Here is a 19,812-nt window from a genome sequence, read left to right as displayed (position 1 = left end):
GGTGCTCCCCTGCGCCAAGAAAGCGTGTTTCTCTCACACGTTCTCCCTCCTTCAGTGGCGGGGGGGGGGGGTACCTCAACTTCGCGACTTCGGCCCTTCCACTGAGCCGCTTGGGGCGCCGACGGCTGGTACGGGAGGTCGACAGGAACCTACTACTTCTCCCGCGTGACCTGCCCGGGCCGATACCCTTAGCACTCCACAGCTTGTTGCGTCCCGGGCTTCGGTCGGGGCCCCTACGCCGGTCGCTCTATCCAGGTTTCAAGAGACCTTCGTAGTGTAGCAACTACGCCCACAAGTGTTCGAGTCGCTCTCCCTCCACTACGGCACCCCAGAGGTGGACCTGTTTGCCTCCCCAAACACGACCCAGCTCCCCCTCTACCTCACCTGCATCCAAAGGACACGCACAGGAGGCCCAGACGCCTTCACGGAGGACTGGAATAGCTGGAAGTACGTATTCTTTTTCCTCCTCCAGCGACACTAGTCCTCCTGAAGGTGATGCAGACCCGCAGGTCCTTCAATGGTCAGGTCCTCCTGATAGCTCCCTACTGGCCAACCCAGCCGTGGTTCGGGGAGCTAATGAGATGGGGCCCTTCTCCCCTTCTACTGGGGTCAGCCTGCCTAGCCAACAGCCTTACCACGCCTCTTCAAGCGTCACTCCAATTTGATACTTGGAGTTTCTACGGGGAGCTCTCAGCCAATTCTTCTCTACAGAGGCAGCAGACAAGATGCTCAGAGCTCACCTTCCGTCCTCAGTGCGACGGTGTGGGTCCTGCTGAAGGAGATTCCGGAACTGCCTTCGGAGACGCGCGATGGTGACCATCTCCGCCAGCATGGTTCCGGACTTCCTGACTTGGCTGGCTACCTCCACCAACAGGGCACCGGCAACTATCTTGCCTCACTATACAGCCCTCACTGATCCGCTACGCTTGGGCATGAACATCCGAGTGCCACAGAGGGCGCGAACCCTCCTAATGAAGGGGATCAGCGCCTCGAGAAAGCCGAGACATCAACCGGTCCTGGCCTGGTCCTTGCATCGTGTTCTGCAGTACCTGGCGTTCGAAAGGGCCATTATGGAGGAAGATCACTTTCCTCAACGTGTCGTCTTTCTGCTCGCCTTGACTACGGACTACAGGGCTTCACAGTGGGTGGCAATCAACCGCCACCCGTCCGTCTCCAAACTGGAGGAGGACAGCTCGGCCCTAACCCTCTCTCCATCACCAACATTCCTGGCCAGGAACGGCCGAGCGGACGACATGATTGGCCCTCTCAGAATACAATCCTTCCGGGAGGGAGGACGCCAACATCAACTGCGCCCGGTCCGTGCGTTCGAAGACTACGTGGACCACACGGAAGATATTTTTGAGGATCATCTCTTCTATAACTCGAAATTTAGGATTCCCCTAACCCCGAGGTCCCGGGCACACCTGCCTTTCCGCTCTGTGGGAGAGAGCCGACCTGGGCCATGCCCCGCACGCCCACAGCATCAGGGACTTTGTGGCATCGCTGGCGTTTCTCCGCACCCACTCGGTGGAGCGGGTGCGGGACCTAGGGGCTGAACATCGACGACTCCCTTGGGGACACGGTGTCTCTACCACTCGGTCACCCCTGGCCCATGTGTCGCCATGGAAACGGCTCCACCCCTATCATCTCATAAAAAATAAAATAATAATAAAAAAATAAAAAAATAAATGGTGGAGGGGGCAAAGGGCGATCGAGGAGTGGGGAGGGGCCAGAAACCGCTGAACAGGATACGAATTTCGTATAATTTACGCATCGTGTGAACAGTGCAATGTTGTGCATGTCACATTCTTCGGCGTGGGTACTTGACGTTTCTTTCTCCCCTCTACTGAGTGATAAAATGAATAAGTCTCCCATAGGAAAGACACACGTAATAACGGTTTGAATCAGGCTTCACCTCTCCTCCCACCTGTCCTCGTCTCATGCATAGCTTCGCTGTGCAGGTTTCTTTCAGCCGATAATATTTCTTTGTCGCGGCTCGTGCCGCTTAAATTCTTCTTATCGGCTTAAGAAACCTGCACAGATTTAGGGTCCCTCCCTCCTCCCACAGGCGAAGCCTTCATTTCTCATTGAAGTGAGCTCTGCAAGCCGGGCAGCCGGGTAAGAAGGGAGGGGTAGGGAGGGGGAGGTGGGGTCGACAATGCGCATGCCTGCACAGAGCCGGGAATTTTAAATTTCCGATGATTTTGGCGGAAAATCCAACCACACTCAACCTTCGGGAAATGGCCATATGACCAGGAGTGTGGTATAGGATTATCGCTATAGCTTCGCTGTGCAGGTTTCTTAAGCCGATAAGAAGAATTTAAGCGGCACGAGCCGCGACAAAAAAATAGTTGATGCCCCAGGCGAACAGAGTAGAGTTTCCACACAAGGTTCAGTGGGGAGCGACGCAAGACGTGGGTAAAGCCGAATATATGGTACATGTCGCCAGTAAACCTTGCGTGACACAAGATGTATGCGACTTCGCGGGGGAAAACACCGAAAAAGCCAGCGGTGTAAAACAACAGCGATGAAAATAGCGCATTCGTTAACATCCGACATCAACAATAAACATACACAACCGACATTAACAAGTATCATGCGTCTCTACACGGCCATCGTTTCTGCTCGTCTTTGCAAAGTCGAGTAAAATAACGCCACATGTTTTTTTTTTTTTTGTTTTTTTTTGCATCCGACCTAGATATGGATCAAAAGGTCTCCTGTCGGCATGCTCCGCCTTTGTAATCCTTTGTAATGATCAAATTTCTACTGGCAAATTTGGATAAATGAATGAGAAGGAGAAATAGAAATGCTTTTGACATGTTGTGGAGATATCCATATGGAACTACCTTAAATGCGGGTTTCATGACCTCAGCATGCCGGTCCCTAATAATGTTCCGCCCGGGGCGGTCCGTCCCCTCCCCTCTCTGTCTACACTACTGGCTTTATCCAGTAGATATGATGCTCGACTCTCCTATATCTTTTTCAGGGTTGCCGTATTAGACTGGTTGAAATGAGCATAAACTTGCACTTTACGCACAAGCATGCTTGTGGGGTACATGTACACCACACGGTGACATGTTTATATTCGGCTTTACCTAGTGGGTTTCCCTCCCACACATCAAGCAATGCGCGAGGCAAGGAAACAGCATTTCCCCGATGCGCCAGCCCCTACCCCCTTACACATAAAAATGTTAACAATATTCTGAGCCACGTAGAGTCGGGTGGTGTAACGTCGCGGCAACAGAAACATACTGAATTGTTACCGCCAGGTCATGATCATCAAATTAGGTCACATATTCATATAACTTATCATCAAGATGAATATCTAGTTTAAGCCCAAGATCCTCCAAATGACCACCTCGGCCGGCATGGAATTCCATAACTCGACGTGTCTGACTAAAAAACCTGCGACGTATTTCCAAATGACTTCTAGAATATGCATTTTTTTAATAATGACCCCATGTAGTATTTGATAATGGGCGTGAAAATAAATCCTCTCTAGTAATTGTACTATTCCCGTAAGATACTTCATAATGTCATGCCTGAGCAAGCCCCCTCTGATTGAGGTTCAAGAGATTCCAACCTGTGGCAATACATCCATATTCCTTGGACCCCAAATTTCTCTTGTCCACCATCTCTGTACAGACTCCAACTGTTTGAAATTTCCAAAATAGCCCATGGAGAAACATACTCTAGATTTGGTCTGACATGAATAACAAAGAAAGGCACCGTAAAAGATGCCGCTCTATTAGTAGTTGCCAATACTACTGTATGAGCTATACCACTTGCTCTGTATTAGCAATATGTTAATGAAACATGAGCTTATCATATCTCAATACCAATATTCAATGCCAAGTCCTTACTGATATATATGGGCTTTTTACAGAATAGTACTAGAAATTCAGTATTTTCCCGAAAATCGCACAAAATGTACTTGCTGCAACCAAAGGTGCCAATTCAAGCACCAGGTTCGGCACTCAGTGTTGCCACTTTTGTAGAGGCGAATTCCCACAGATTAAATTTTTTCCCCCACAGATTTCCACAAACTGAAATTAAAATCCTACAAAAATTCCCACAAAATTAATACAGCATTATTTCATATAAATTTATTGTTGATGAAGAAAATTAAAAAAAATTCCTTACAAAAAAAAAAAGTTACTTAATATTTAACAACAATATAAACTTAAAAACTAGGTTTTTCCATTATGACTGTTCTGTAGACAGCCTGCAGCTACAGTAGGCCAACCAAAACTTTGCAATACAAACATCATAATGACAATAATTAGATTTATAGTTACCTACAGTCTCAGTTTCTTACTGCATTAAATCAAGATTAATGACATTCTCCTCCTCCTCCTCCTCCTCCTCCTCTCTAGAACATTTAGCACCGAAATTTCTCATCATGTCATCAGTGGGCTGAAAGTTTACACACGACTGATAATAATGAACGAATCCATACCTTATCTGCAACAATGCCTCTACCGACCTAACCTTTAGACGATTTCTCAGTTTCGAGTGAACAACATTCATTTGAGAGAATATTCTTTCTACTGAGGCATTTGAAAATTGAAGGGACAATAATGCCAGTGCGAGGCCTGAAATGTTTGGGAACATTTATGTCCTGCAGAATTTTCCCTTTCATTTACCTCAGTCCAAAAACTTACTACATTACCCAAGCAACTTTTATGCCACTGCTGAAGACACATTGAACTCCATTCATTTTCAAGACCATCTAGATCCTCAAAGGTAGACCGATACCTAACACCAATCAGAGCAACAGGGTCTTTAATCTACGATGTGGCAATGGAAGGATGGAAAATTGTCAACATCATAAGTATCTTAACATTATCAGGTAAGCGCATCTGAACTTGTTTTATGAGTTCAACCACAAACTCTTTACACCGCTCTTTGATATAGTGAACTTGAGCTACAGTTAAAGAACAAGCAGATGCATATGTGGTGAACTCATATCCAAAGTTCATTGCCTCACATGGCACAACATGATCCAGAAATTTAAGTTTGGGTAGGTTTTCATCAGAACATTTTGACAAGTGCTTTCCATTTACTACAATGTTTATTAGATTACGATACATTGCAATGAGATCCTGTGTTACTTTTGTGACATCTGCAGTTTGTGACTGGAAAATCTTATTAACACTGACTATTTCTTTCAGAGTTTTTCTGACAAACAACAAATACAATGTATTCTGGTCATCTCTGTATGCATCAGACAGGGTTTTCGATGTGTAACAACGTTCTTTGGAAGCACTCAGGTCAAAATGAAGCTTTAGAGCCTCCCACTGATCGATAATTATACTAACTGCTTCCAACCTTGTCAACCAGCGTGTGCCTGCCAGTCCCGGCACCTTCTTAGGCACTGTATTCTGTTTTCTAACACTGTATATAGCCTGATACTCATTAGTCCTCTTAGGACTAGTAGAAAACCAATTATGAGTTTCTCTAACTACAAAATCAACAATTATAGGAAGGCATTCAGAAGCCTTACTGGCAGCAAGGTGAAGGGAGTGGCACACACACCTAAACAGGGTTAATTCAGGATTATCAACTCTTAAAAGTGTTGAGAGTGAATGAGTTCGACCGATCATCGAACTGGCTCCATCAGTCCCTAGGCCTATCATTTTTTTCACATCTAGGCCGTCCTCAGCCAGGCATCTTGTAACAGTTTGATAGAGATTATCAGCTGTAGCATTTTCTATTGGTAGTAGACGATAGAAAGTGTCCACTACAGACTTTTTACTTGTACTGTAAAAACGAATGCAAAGGGCAAGGCAAGATATATTTGCTTCGTTGGTACTCTCATCAACCACCAAGCTAAAAAATTGGTCTCCGATTTCATTTCTTAATTTAACAGCAAAAGATGGAGCAATGACATATTTCTGAAGACGTGCACATTTAGTATGGTGCATTCTGAAATCTTGTAATGTGCGTGATTTCATATCCAACTTAGGCAAAAGTTCACCCAAATGATCTACTGATAAAGCTGAGGTATGTTCAGCTATATAAACTGCTATTCTAAGCTATCAATTTTGAATGGATCTCTCTCTATGGGACGCATAGCATCTTTGATGGACCTCTGGCTCTTGCTTGTAGAGGATTTAGTGTTATCGACGTGTTTCTTGCTAAGAGAGTGACCAATAACGGATTTCATGTGCGCTTGAAAGGAATTTCCGCAAACTTTGCATCGTGCTTAGCTTGCATCACCTGGGACTGACTGCAGCCAACCTAAAACCAAGTCAAAGTTCTCTGATAAACATACAATAGTTATACCATTTCATCCTGCGGTAATTTATATTACGACTACATAAGCACTGAGAAAACGTAGATCTAGCCTAGCGTACACCACACCTTGGTAAAGTAAGATTATCCAGCGGTAATCAATTAATGGATATAAGGAAAGCATACATGTATCTATTTGTATATGCTCTTCATCTTTTTTTAACAAGGTAACTTAACAGATTCGAATTTTTTGTCGTTATCTTTAAAACGTTGATCATTTTCCCATGATGGACGGTACCTCTGACTGTATTTCCTTGTACTTTTGTCAGCCATCTTGACTATCGCTAGCAAATAAAGTAGGCCCTACAAGCACCGGCCGTCTTGCAGACCGGTATGACTAACAGCAGCTGAGCAACAGAGCTTACTGAATAACTGAAACTGTAGAGTGAAGTAAGCCTCTGGCGAGACTTCCAAAACGTTCCAAGATTCCAACTTGAGCCTGTTGACAAAGGAGTCGAGAGTTTCTACTGGCCAGACCGTGCTTGAACGTATGGCGCTTTCGACATATCGCGGGGAGGGTCGACCGTACTTGAACGTATGACGTTTTCGACCTATCGCGGGGAGGGTCGACCGTACTTGAACGTATGACGCCTTCGACCTTTCGCGGTGAGGGAAGAGAAAACATTTTCGCTTGGGCTGTGTCTTCATTGTTAAGAAGTAGTCCTCCTCCTCCCCCCTACCCAATCCCTTCCGAGTGCCGACTAAACGAGTGATGGAGTCAGATGGACGCGTCCAGGACGCGTGAGTTATGGAACGGACCAAACTATGATCCACCTCATTCCCAGCTTACCCATATTATGTACCACAGAATTAGTTCCAGTATTTAAAACTGACTGATTCAACACAACCTAGTTATGTATTCCAACAACACTTTTTTCAAATTCTCTTATTTATGGAGAATCTTAGTTATTTGTGTGACTAATTGTTGATTCCATAGAATTTCCCACAAACTGTATGGATTCCCACAAAAAATTCCACAAATTAAGAACAAAATTGGTCTCCCCACAAACAGTCCCACGTCAGATCATTTGTCCCGCAGATCTGTGGGAAAATCCCACAAAGTGGCAACAGTGTCGGCACTATGATAATATACGCCTTCCCTTTTCTTCAAGGGATTACAATTTCATCCTTTTGTGATTTAGTAACATTTAAAAGAAAATACCATAATGCAAGCTGCATGCAAAAAGGTTTTGTAAATATGATTTATACCTAAAGAGAATGGTCATGTAATAAAAAGAGAATGTACTTTTCGGTAAACATTTGGCAAAGGAAATTGTGTTTGTTTACATCTGGATATTGTAAGAAATAAAGGTTAGGGTGCTCAGCATTGGTAATTGGTAAGTTGGAAACTATTGTTTGTTTGATATTAGGTCTCCACGAATGATAATGAACTATGTGAAACATAGAGGACGCGTTAAACTTGTAGAATACCCGTAGTGATAGACTGTTTTCTGGCGTCTGAACAGAGATGAGTCTGTCTACATCTAATCTGTCTACATGCAGTCGACTGATTCCAAGGCCTAAAATAAGCCGTTCAATAAATTTATGGCTCTAGAAACCCATGGTATTGAGGACAATGATTCAGATTATCCAAATGTTCACAAAAATTTGTATGACAGGGAGACAGAAGTAATTAAACAAAGCTGCATCATAGCAAGAGTAACTGCAGGGCTGGCTAGTAACCTTTTCAATTTTATTCCGTGCCGTGATTTACCAATTAATGATAGTTAAGAGGCATGGGAGTCAGTTTTCATTTAAGTTACCTCTTCTATGTTTTCCAGAATCAACATACATGTCACAATTATTTTAGAGAAGTTCACACTTCCACTCATGACCATTTCAGGGAGGCAATTCCATTGATTTACCTTACTTTGCCAAAGAATTTCAACCTCTTCACCTTTTTCATACATGGAGAAATAACACCTAGTAACTGCTGCTCTCCTACTATTTTCAAATGATGATATGGAAACAATTCCACACTGATATAACATAGACAACAGTCCAAAGGTTCTTCCTCATGATATCTTTATTGCAAGCCATTGTAGGGTGACAGTTTTTCCATTCGGTGAAATTCAAGACAGTGGTTATTATTATTATTAGCATCATTATCATTATTATAATTACTATTATTATTATAAGAGGGAAACAAGGTTGGTGGATGGGAGTGGAATAGGTGGAAGTGGGTGTGTGCCTTTGACTCAGCTACCTCCCCGAAAAGGGGGAAAAAGCCTTTGGAGTGTAGATAGATACATGATTATTATTAGTTGTATTACTCTCACTATTATTATTATTATCATCATCATCATCTCAGGAAAATACATTAGAACAGCATAAAATGTATTAATACGGTAACATAGTAAAATATTGGTAGACATACTGGCTAGGTTTGGATAGGTGAGACAGGATAAAGTTAATTTTTAGTGTTAAACCATAATTTTATGTTTTATTTTATTTTACTTATGTATTTATTATTATTATTACAATTATTATTTGTTTTTCTTCTTTTTGAGTGGAGACTAGATGTGTGACTCTAGTCCATGGGGATATCATTAAAGAATATAAAATAATGACTACATAGAACTTATGCAGCCAAAATCTGGTTACTCCAGTATTTTATGAGAGATACAAATTAGGCATATGCGGCATAATGTCCAGTCCTATTTGCAGTTTCTGGATAAAGTACCATAATCCAATCTGCATTCTCTGAAGTCATCCTTTTATATATCCATTTGTTTGAGAAATTCTCATGGGGACACATGCATTTACTTATATAAGAAAATTGGCCATTGTAAATCCATAAATTCTTCATGACATTTAGTAGCTATAAATGGTTAAAGCAGGATGGAACCACAGTGTATACCATCAGCAGAGGACATTTGATTGAATACATCAATGTTAATTGTATTTGATCTGTATGTAACAATCTATAACCTAGTGTGCCATTTAGTTTCTAAATATTTGTTCATGTGATTTGTGTTTCATTTAGTATTAGAATTTAAATAGTTTGTATTTATACATCAATGTTAATTGTATTTGATCAGTATGTAACAATCTATAACCTAGTGTGCCATTTAGTTTCTAAATATTTGTTCATGTGATCTGTGTTTTATTATTAGAATTTAAATAGTTTGTATTTATCTTTTTTTCCAGGGGCTATTGGCCAAGAAGAAGAAATGTCTTCTGTTTGGAACACTGCCGAAAGTCTCTTGCTGGAATCTAGTGTGCAAGATGCTCTTGTGCAATCACCAGGGTCAAGTCCCAAGCTTCAGAATAAGGTATAGTGTCATTGCAATAATGAGCTACAGTTCATATTAAAAAAAGATATACACACATTCATTAGATTTAATTTCTTTATTAAAATGATGTTCCACCTGGTTGGGATTGACATGATGAATACTAGGTAGGTAAATACACATGCACACACACTCTTTCACCGCACGGCCGGCTTGAAGACCGCGCTGAAGAACAGTGCAGATTGGGCATCCCAACGCCACGAGAAGTCCCTTTTTGAATTGGCAGGGGGGGGGCAAAGTGCTCGTGAGGTAGTGGGAAAGTAAGGAAAGAGGAGCGGGGGAGGGATTGCTGGGGAAATGGAAGGTAATGAGGAGGTGGAGGAAATGGCCCTGACGGGCCGCCGGGTAGACAAAAGACCCCAAGACGAGTTGGGATGATAACATGTCTAATAGGAATGTGAAGATTAGAGGTATAGATAGGAGCAATATAGCAGAAAGTGATGAGAATATTTTCAAGGGATTTAAAAGAGAGTGGGGGGGACACAAACCCCCCCCGACTGACAAGACTAGAGAAGAAGGTTGATAAGGGTATCGAGGACTTGGAGAGTAGGTTAGGTCATTATGAACACCATTTTTAAAAAGGGTTGAAAGACTGGAAGACCTGGAAAAGGCGAATAAAAACTTAACTGATGAAATAGAAGAACTAAAAAGACAGTTAAGAGAGGTAAAGGGGGAGAATGAGGAATTGAAGAAGAAATAGTAAAGAAAACAGAGAAACAATAGCTAAAGAAAGTAAAAAAAATTGGAAAGCAAACCCAAGAAGGAAATAAGATTTCATTCACTGACATAGTCAAACAGCAATTGAAAGAACATACTGAAGACTCAGTTATTAAAGTGATGAGACAAAAGGAGAATATAGTAAGGGATTTAGCAGACAAGAAGAAATGTATAATTATATTAGGAATGAAGAGAACACAACACAGATAGAACCACAAGAATCAAAGAGGGGAAAATGAAAAAGTAAGCCAATTACTAGAATCAGTTCAGGAAGATGAACCAGGAATTATGAAACAAATCGAAGAGAAATTTAGACTCGGAAAGTATAGCACAGACAAGACCAGACCAATTAAGATTTAAATTCAAGTCACACAAACAACGGCAGAGAATATCTTATCCAAAACAGGGAAACTAGCAACAAGTGAACAACACAAAAAGATATGGATAAAAAGAGAAATGAATAAAGAGGAAAGAGAGGAAGAAAAGCAGAAAAGACTGGAAGCTAAGACAAAAAACGAGAACAGAACGGAGTCAGAGAAAGAGAGATTCTATTGGAGAGTAGTGAACATGAAACTAAGGAAGTTCGACATACAAAAGAAAAACATAAGGGAAACAGAGAACACAATGGAAGTGGCAGAAAACTAAGAGTGTCTTACACAAATATAGATGGATTAATAACAGGATTGAATGAGCTGAATGATTATTTGAAAGAAAAAGAAACATAATGGGAATTGTAGAAACAAAATTAAAAGGCCCACTACCACCCAACAGTGTAGGACATGATGCATACAATTATTGGATTAGAAACAGAGAGAAAAAGCAAGGGGGGGAGTTATGTTCCTGACTAAGAAGGATATAAACGTGAAAGGTGTCATATATGGAAAGAATACAGTAGAGATGATTATGATAGAAGTGGAAGACAGAGATAAGAAGAGCAGAAAATTTGTGATCAATTATGTGCCTCCGAAAAACAGCCTCATGTGAGGAGAGTGAATATAAAAGTATGTTAGAGGACACAAAGATAGCATTAACTAAAATAATGGAAGACGGAGGAAGAATAGTTATGATGGGCGACTTTAATTGCAAAGAAATCTGCTGGGAAGAAATGACAGTAAAGAGTGGTGATGACTCATGGGGAAATGCTCTACTTGAGATGATTACTGACCATTCAATGACACAATGGGATACAAGAGAACACTAGGTATAGAAATGAAGAAGAACCATCGAGGCTAGACTTAATAATTACATCTGAACCTAGAATAGTGGGACAAGATTGAATATAAAACACCAATAGGTAAAAGTGACCACATATTGATTGAACTGGAACTTAATGAAGAAAAATATATGAAAAGAAATGAACAATATAGAAAAGGAAGAATGATGTATGAAAAAACAAACTTTGATAAAATAAGAGAATTCTTCCAACAAGAAAACTGGGAAGAAATATACAAAGAAGAAACATCAGTGGAAGAGAAATGGAATATTTTGACAAAAATTTACAAAAAAGGAGTGGAAAAGTATGTCCCAAGACAAAAACAAGAAAAAGAATATGTAAAATGCTGTACAACAAAAGTTGTAGGGAGTTAAAAGACAAAAGAGACAAAGCCTGGACCAGATGGAAAAAAAGACAGAAGACCTGAAAAATGGAAAATATATACTGGTTATAGAAATGAATATGTACAAAAGTGCAGAGAGAAAAAAAGAAAATATGAAAAAGATGTTATAGAAAAGTGTAAAGATCAACCAAAACTATTCTACAGATTTGTAAACAATAAACTGAAAAACAAACAAGACTTGGAGAAATTGAGACAAGGAGGAGTTGAATACACTGAGGAAATGGAAATGGCAGAAATTATGAACAAACATTTTAAATCAGTGTTTACAAGGGAAAATATACAACCTGAAGAGATTGAGTGGAAAGAAAAAGTCCCCCCTATGGAAGAAATAGAAGTAACAAAGAATGAAATATTGACACACTTGGGTAATTTTGATGTCAGAAAATTGCATGGGCCAGATGAAATAGCAAAACTGGATTCTGAAAGAATGCAGGAATGAACTGGCAGACAAAATACATAGCATAATAAGCAGTTCCTTAAAAGAAGGAAAAGTTCCAGAAGATTGGAAAAAAAGCAAATATAGTACCTATATATAAAGGAGGAAATAAAGAAGAACCTACCAACTATAGACCAGTCTCTCTAACCAAGTACAATAGCAAAAATATGTGAAAGAATTATCAAAAGTAGATGGGTAAAATACTTGGAAAAAAACAACGTACATAAATCCAAGGCAATTTGGGATTCAGACAAGGACGATCATGCGTCACCAATTTAATATGTTTCTATTCAAGGCTAATAGATATAATACAAGAAAGAGATGGATGGGCTGATTGTGCATTTCTAGACCTAAAAAAAGCTTTTGACAAAGTACCACATAAGAAGTTGCTTAAGAAATTAGAATATGAAGGAGGAATACAAGGTAAATTGCTAAATGGATGGAAGACTTTTTCCAAAAAAGAAAAATGAGAGTAGTGATAAGAGATCAGCACTCAAAATGGAATGAAAGTAATAAGCGGTGTCCCGCAGGGAACATTCTGGCCCCAATAATGTTTTGCTATATATCTTAATGATATGGATGAAGGAATTGAAAAGCTATATGAGCTTCTTTGCAGATGATGCAAAATTACTGAAAAGAGTGAAAACTGAAGAAGATTGTGAATCACTACAGAGAGATCTAAATAAAGTACAAGAATGGAGTGGGAAGTGGGAGATGGAGTTCAATACAAAAAAAGTGTAGTATAATGGAATTTGGAAAAAGCAAAACAGAATAAACAGGATCATAATAATTTGGGAGAAGAAGGAATAAAAAGAGTAGAAAATGAGAAGGACCTGGGAGTCATTGTTATGAATAATATGTCACCTGAGAAACATATAAATAAGATTTTTGGAGAAACTTATAATTTAATAAGAACAATCAAAGTTGCATTTACATACCTGGATGAAGAAATGGTGAGGAAAATCCTAATCACCCTGATAAGACCAAGATTGGAATATGCAGCAACGATATGGTCACCAAGTACAAAAAAATGTATAAAAAAACTTGAAAGAATACAAAGAGCAATTACAAAACTGGCACCAACACTCTCAAAACTATCATATGAAGAGAGACTACAAAAACTTAAACTACAGACACTAGAGCAAAGAAGAGAGAGAGGAGATATGATAGCTATTTACAGAATCATGAAAGGCATAGAAATTACTGATAGAGAGAATCTGATAAAATGGGATGACAGAAATACAAGAGGACACGGAAAGAAAATAAAAAAAGACAACTATAGAAGAGATTTGAAAAAGAACAGCTTTCCTCACAGAGCAATAGACAGTTGGAACAAGTTAGATGAGAAAGTGGTGTGTGCAAAAACAATACATGAATTTAAAAAATAGTTTAGATAAAATGAGATATGAAGACGGGACCTCCACGAGCATAGCTCCCCTTCCCGTAAAATACAACTAGGTAAATACAACTAGGTAAATACAATACATGAATTAAAATCTAAATATGACAGTTAGAAATCAAAGATATAGATTAAGTTGGAACTGTACATGAATATGAGGCTAGGTATGAAAATATTGGAGAGTTGGAGAAAGAACCCAATGAATGTTGTTCCTTTCCTGTTTACTACAATTAGGTAAACATATACACACCAAGAGCTTTTTCCCCCTTTTAAAGGAGGTAGATAGCCAAGGCTCTCATTCTGTTCCCATCCCATATAGTATAGACAAAACATTGGCACATTTTCTATAACTTGACATGACTCAATATAGCAATACTCTATTAAGTTTTTCTTTTTTGAAGAATGCCTTCTGTGTGCTTTTTAAATCACCAAATGACAGATAAATGTGAAGTTCTTTGGACTGGATTTGATTTCTCTTCATAATGTAATTTTGTAATGGTAAATTTGTATTCCATTAACTATCAACTTGCAGCCATCTGGTACATATGGACTTGCATCCCACTCTGTCGCCAAATATGAAGTGGCTCTCCATGGTGGGCTTCAGGGACCCGCAAACATGGAAGTTGGGTTGGCACAGGAGATGAGTGACAACTCAGGCATAAGTAATGTTAGTAGTGGGAAGTCCTCAGGAGATAAGAAGATTGCAGCTGCTCCATCCTCAATAGCATCAGTGGCGGCAGCAGCTGCAGCAGCAGCATTGTCAGCAGGTAATACTATCTAAAGTTTTTACTTGTTTCTTAGACCTCTTCCATGTAGATTTTAAGTTTTGAGTTTCATGGTTCACAGGCATGAGTAGGTGCAGAATGTGTGATTTTTTTTTTTTTTTCATAATAATGTCTTATTAGAATCTTGTGATACATGGGAAATATAAACTGCTGTTTTTTGTAAGCTGTTGTTTTTTATATAGCCCCCTTCCTCCCACATCTGCAAAGCAAGGTGCTTAAGTATGGGAGACGAAATTCTCACCTCTTGCTACAGTATAAACTGAAATAGTGAATATCTTTTATGTTTGTGTGTTTTGTGTGATGGTTGCAGCTCTAATTTCTATTGTACTGCTTGTGTTGGTGAGTGTAGGGTATGTGAGGTGAAACCATGAGTGGCATGTTTTGCATTTGATGGCTATGTTTTAGTTGTTTATTGTTTTTTTACATGTTGGGCATATGTAAGGGCCTGATTTGGTTTCCAAGTCTATAGTTATTAGATATAGGAGGACAGGTGCCAGTGTACTGACCTTATGTGAAAAAAAAAAATAGGAAAATCAGAGGGAGAGGTAGTTTGAGAGTAGTAGTAGGATGAATCGGGTGAGTTTCTGGGCCTGATCCAAAGACCAGGTATTGATCCCATAGGGCTGCACCTACTTATCAAAGTTGGAAGTTTCATGATGGGGAGGTCTCAGGCAGGCTGGACATATCATCTATAATTGAACACCATATGGGGCAGAGACTTGAAATTTAAGGGAGTGTGGAAGGCAGAGGTAGATGGAGTGAACTTGAGGGGACAACTGAGGATTAGATGGATGGATGGATGGGGTGAAGGGGGCTTTGAGTAAAAGGGGAATGTTTGTTAAGCAGGGACAGAGAAGATTTGTTGGTATGGGATGAAAGATCAACTCGAGATCATAATAAAAAAAATGAAAAAACAAATTTGTTTGGAAGATTTCAGGAAGAATAGCTTTCCACATAGATGCATAAAGTTATGGAACAAATTTAATAAAAAATATTATTGAGGCTAACAACATAAATGAATTTCAGGCAAAATTTGATGATTGGAGGCAAAGAGGTGGGGCCCCATAAACATGGCTCCAAGCCCACATTGATAATAATAATATTGGTTGTTGCATCAAGTTTCAGTAAGTGGAAAAAAACAAACACAGCCCCACAATTGCTGGCCCCCCACAGATTTTTCTGGGAAGAAACTTTGGACTATTGTCTGTGTTGTATTTGTGTGTGGCTCTTTCAATATCACTGGCTGTAGTAAAATAGTAAAAGAAGGGGAGCAGTCACCAGTTGCCAGCTCTGTATGTGTGAAAAGGTGTAAGTAATAGAATTGAAGTTGATATAGATCTTTGCCTCAGTCTAGAAACTGAGTGTCAGCCTCCTAGGACTGCACCTTTGGAAATAAAGGGGTTGACGGGTTTTGAAAATGGTCATCTCTGCATTCCATCTGGCAGGACCACCACAAGCAGGTGCTTGTCACTGGTTTCTCCATGTTCACTACAACTAGGTGAATACATACATACATACACACAAACCAAAATGAAGAGGAACATTTTTATTGATTTGTTTCATCTTTGAAATTGTTAAGGTGTGGGATTTATTCTGTTGCAGCAAGTATGAGGGGTGGAGAGAAGGCTGGCCGAGCAAGAGCAAGTCTTCCAGCAGCAATTGCAGAACGATTAGCTCGACACAAACAAGAGGAACAGCAAGTTTACAGAAGTAAATACAAATTCCTGAAGAGGGTCATTAAGTCTTTAGTATTTGTAAGTATTTTATGGTTACCTTCCTTATAAAAAGTCTTTTGGTATATATATATATATATATATATATATATATATATATATATATATGTATATTATATATATATATATATAATATATATATATATATATATATACATACATGTACAGTACTCATCAAAAGTATGCGGCCCCTACCCCTCGCAGCCGCATATTTATGATGAAAATAGGTAGGCATTTTCTGAGGTGATATTGTATAGATAGAATGTATCTGGCAACCCCCTGCTGTCGCACTGGGCCAACAGAGTGGAACATGAGGGAGAATCCAGCCAGTCACTCCCACACTGCTGTGGGAAGAGCATTTACAAGTAACCCCTCTCTTTACGACCTTGCCTTTTTTCACACTGTTTTTCTTCATTTCCCTAGGGTCTGTGTCATTACCATGCCCCCTACAAAGGAATTAGCTAAAGGTATAATTGCCTGGATCATTGGACTAAAGAAGACAGGCCATGGAACTAAAGAAATTGGTGAAATGTTGAAGGTGGCCGAGTCCAAAATCAAAAGATAAATGGTGTGATTTTGGGAAGGAGGATGGCTGGAAATATCATCCTAGAAACCTAGGATAGGGCATCCTAAAAGACTTCTCCAAGGGTTTTGAACATCACAAAGCATACTTTAGAGTCCAATCCATTGACAAAAGTAAATCTTTGAAGAAGTCATCTTAGGACCCCCTGTACAATGTTACTGGAATGTTATCTCCAGCCCTCCTTCCTCCCAAAATCACACCATGTGTCACTTAAATTTGGACTTGGCCACCTTCAACATTTCACTGATTTCTTTAGTTCTATGGTCTGCCTTCTTTAGTCCTATGATTTAGGCAATTATATATTTAGTTAATCCCTGGTAGGGGCCATGGTAATGATACAGACCCTTGGAAAATGAAGAAAACCAGTGTGAAAAAAGGCAAGGTCCCAAAGAGAGGGGTTTACCATGTTCTTCCCACAGCAGTGTCGGAGAGACTGGCTGGGTTCTCCCTCATCTTCCACTCTGTTGGCCCAGTGTGACAACAGGCAGTTGCCAGATACATTCTATCTACATAATTTCACCTCAAGAAATGCCTTTCCCTTTTTGTCATAAATATGCAGCCACAAGGGGTAGGCACTGCATACTTTTGATGAGTACTGTATATAGATAGATAAAGATATAGGTAGATACAACTATTTTATGATATCCATTGATATTGTTCTGTACAATTTTTAATATGCCTGTTATGTTTGCATTTGTTAAGTTATTTCTGATAATTTCTAAACAGAAATGTAGTAGCACATTTGTAAATGACACACAGGAAACCCACAGTCGAAGTTTATTTTCTCCGACTGTGGGTTTCCTGTGTGTTATTTCTAATAATTTACTGAAGGCTACTAATGTTACAATAAGTAAAATGGAAAATTTTGTCAGGAAAATGCGGCATTGTGTGATCAAGTTGCTGAAGTCCAAGAACAAGTTCTCATTGCATCTGAGGAAAGAAGATTCCTTCTCAAACGCTTATGCCAGCACCAGAATGCAGCAGATATGGAGAGTCAACTACAAGGGAACTACATGGTATTAGGAGGTGGCAGTATAGAAAATAAGGATAAAAAAACAAAGATATCACAACTTAAAAGGAAACAGTCAGAATCTTCACAAGGTACTTTGTTATAACCACTCTTTACTAACACCTATTTTTGTACTTTCCTGTCCATACTCAACAGACATGACCATTAATTCTTTGGAGCCCAACAGGGACCGAGATTTTATGCCAAATTCCAGACTATTTTTTTCAGTTTAGAGGAATCCTGTCTTCAAAGGGGCAGTATACAAGAGGGGGGAGAATTAGGAAAAAAAAAAGAGAGAGAGAGAGATTAGGTTGACTGGCTTTAGATGAAATTATACAATTTATTATAAGGGTCTCAATTCCATTAGAATCCATAGATATTGAAAAAAAAAATCTATGAAAAATTAATAATGTGAACATCATTGGAGGAACGCAGGAAGATTTAATCTCAGTTGAACAAGTGACTGGGTTAATTTGTGTACTGATCCATGAGATAAATGTATCAGGGGTAGTATTGCTAGGATAGAAATAAGATGAAGTGAGGATGTTCCTTTCCTATGCCTAACCACTGCTTCATGTGTAAACAGATATAAGTTTCCAAAGAATCAATTGAGAGTTCTTTTTTCATCCTGTCTTTCAGGTCTTAACAATAGCGGGGGAGGTAGTGGTTCTGGCCCGACACCTGACAAGCCAGCGAAGGTGAAGAAGAGTAGCAGCTCCAAGCCTAAACGCCTTTGTCCTCCAATTACTCTTGACTCAGCAGGACGGCCTATCTTCCCTATTATCCTCGGTCCCCTTACTATTCACAGCTTAGGGGAGGTAAGACATTTGGAAATTATATTTACTGGTGTTTTGCAACCACCTGTGCACTACCAAATCTGATATATATATTTTTTTAACATCTGTTCTTTGCCTCACCTCATAATATGTTTTCCATGTTTCTTATTAGTTTCAGATAATATTTAAGTATTTATCTCATGTGATGAGGATTTTCATGAACTTTTAAAAGCACATGTTGAAGTGAGAAGGTGAAGATTTGATTTGAAGAGTTTACATCAGGTTTTATCCTTGCAGATTGTTTCAGACAGAGAAGCTTACCATACAGAACATCATATATTCCCTGTAGGCTTTTGTTCATCAAGAACCTATGCAAGTTTGTCTGACCCCATGAAGCCTGTTCTTTATACTTGCAAAATTCTAGATGGTGGTAATGTACCAAGGTAAGCAAGATCAAAAACTGCTAGGAATAAGGGTAGAAGACAAAAGTCTTAATGTAGTTGAACTTATGTGTTTTTATATCCCAGAGAGCAATATATTATAACCAGTTATATGAACAGTTTATATTTTCATTATTTAGAGATTGCAGTTTGTCATGGGACTGATCATAGACCCATGCTGGGGTATCATCCGCTTAGTTATATGCCGTCAGTACTTTAGTGGCACCCCTGTGTAACTGAGCCCTAGAGCATGCTTTCATGTTTGGAAACAAGTCTTCACTTGTAGAGGAATGCTAAACCATATTTTTTATTTCAACAATCCTTTTATTCTTGCTGTTCTTAACATCTTTCACACAATGATGTATATGTCAAAGAGATGTGAAAAAAAAATAGTTTCCCACATAGAGTGGTGGACGTCTGGAACAAATTGGATGAAACAATAATATGTGCAAAAACCATACAAGAATTTAAGAACATTTCTCGCTTTATCCAGCCTGGTAACCTATACCATACTTCTCGGACATTTGATCTCAAACACATTTAAATTCTTCTTCTCTTATGTTCCATGTTTCTGCCCCATACAGTGCTGTTGCCACAATCACTCCTTCATACAATCTCCTCTTATCATCCATTCCCAAATGTCTATTTCTCATTACACATTTTAATCCCCCAAGGCATTTACTTGTTTCTCTCACTACATTTTTCTTCCACTCACTTTCCTGCCACAT

General features: G+C 39.5%; 2 protein-coding genes across 2 annotated transcripts in view; one reads left to right on the top strand and one right to left on the bottom strand.

Moving 5' to 3' along the window:
* Nucleotides 1-4,790: 4,790 nt before the first annotated feature.
* LOC143037706 (zinc finger protein 862-like) lies at nt 4,791-5,927 on the bottom strand. The gene has a single exon (XM_076206247.1). It carries the CDS (start codon nt 5,925-5,927, stop codon nt 4,791-4,793), a length of 1,137 nt encoding a protein of 378 aa, XP_076062362.1.
* Nucleotides 5,928-7,476: 1,549 nt separating this feature from the next.
* The window catches only part of LOC143037937 (transforming growth factor beta regulator 1), a 21,836-nt gene continuing 9,500 nt past the window's right edge, over nt 7,477-19,812 (top strand). Inside the window, exons 1-7 of the mRNA XM_076206623.1 lie at nt 7,477-7,634; nt 9,448-9,572; nt 14,291-14,525; nt 16,146-16,297; nt 17,732-17,960; nt 18,508-18,686; nt 18,942-19,087. Of these exons, the coding sequence (XP_076062738.1) occupies nt 9,471-9,572; nt 14,291-14,525; nt 16,146-16,297; nt 17,732-17,960; nt 18,508-18,686; nt 18,942-19,087 (1,043 nt within the window). The 5' untranslated portion in view covers nt 7,477-7,634; nt 9,448-9,470. The remainder of the gene's footprint in view (nt 7,635-9,447; nt 9,573-14,290; nt 14,526-16,145; nt 16,298-17,731; nt 17,961-18,507; nt 18,687-18,941; nt 19,088-19,812) is intronic.

This window comes from Oratosquilla oratoria, chromosome 23, assembly GCF_046742065.1.
Source record: "Oratosquilla oratoria isolate Oo_2021 chromosome 23, ASM4674206v1, whole genome shotgun sequence".
NCBI classification, from domain to species: Eukaryota; Metazoa; Arthropoda; class Malacostraca; order Stomatopoda; family Squillidae; genus Oratosquilla; species Oratosquilla oratoria.
Note: the sequence above shows the minus strand (reverse complement) of the source record. Positions and strands in the feature narration are given on the sequence as shown.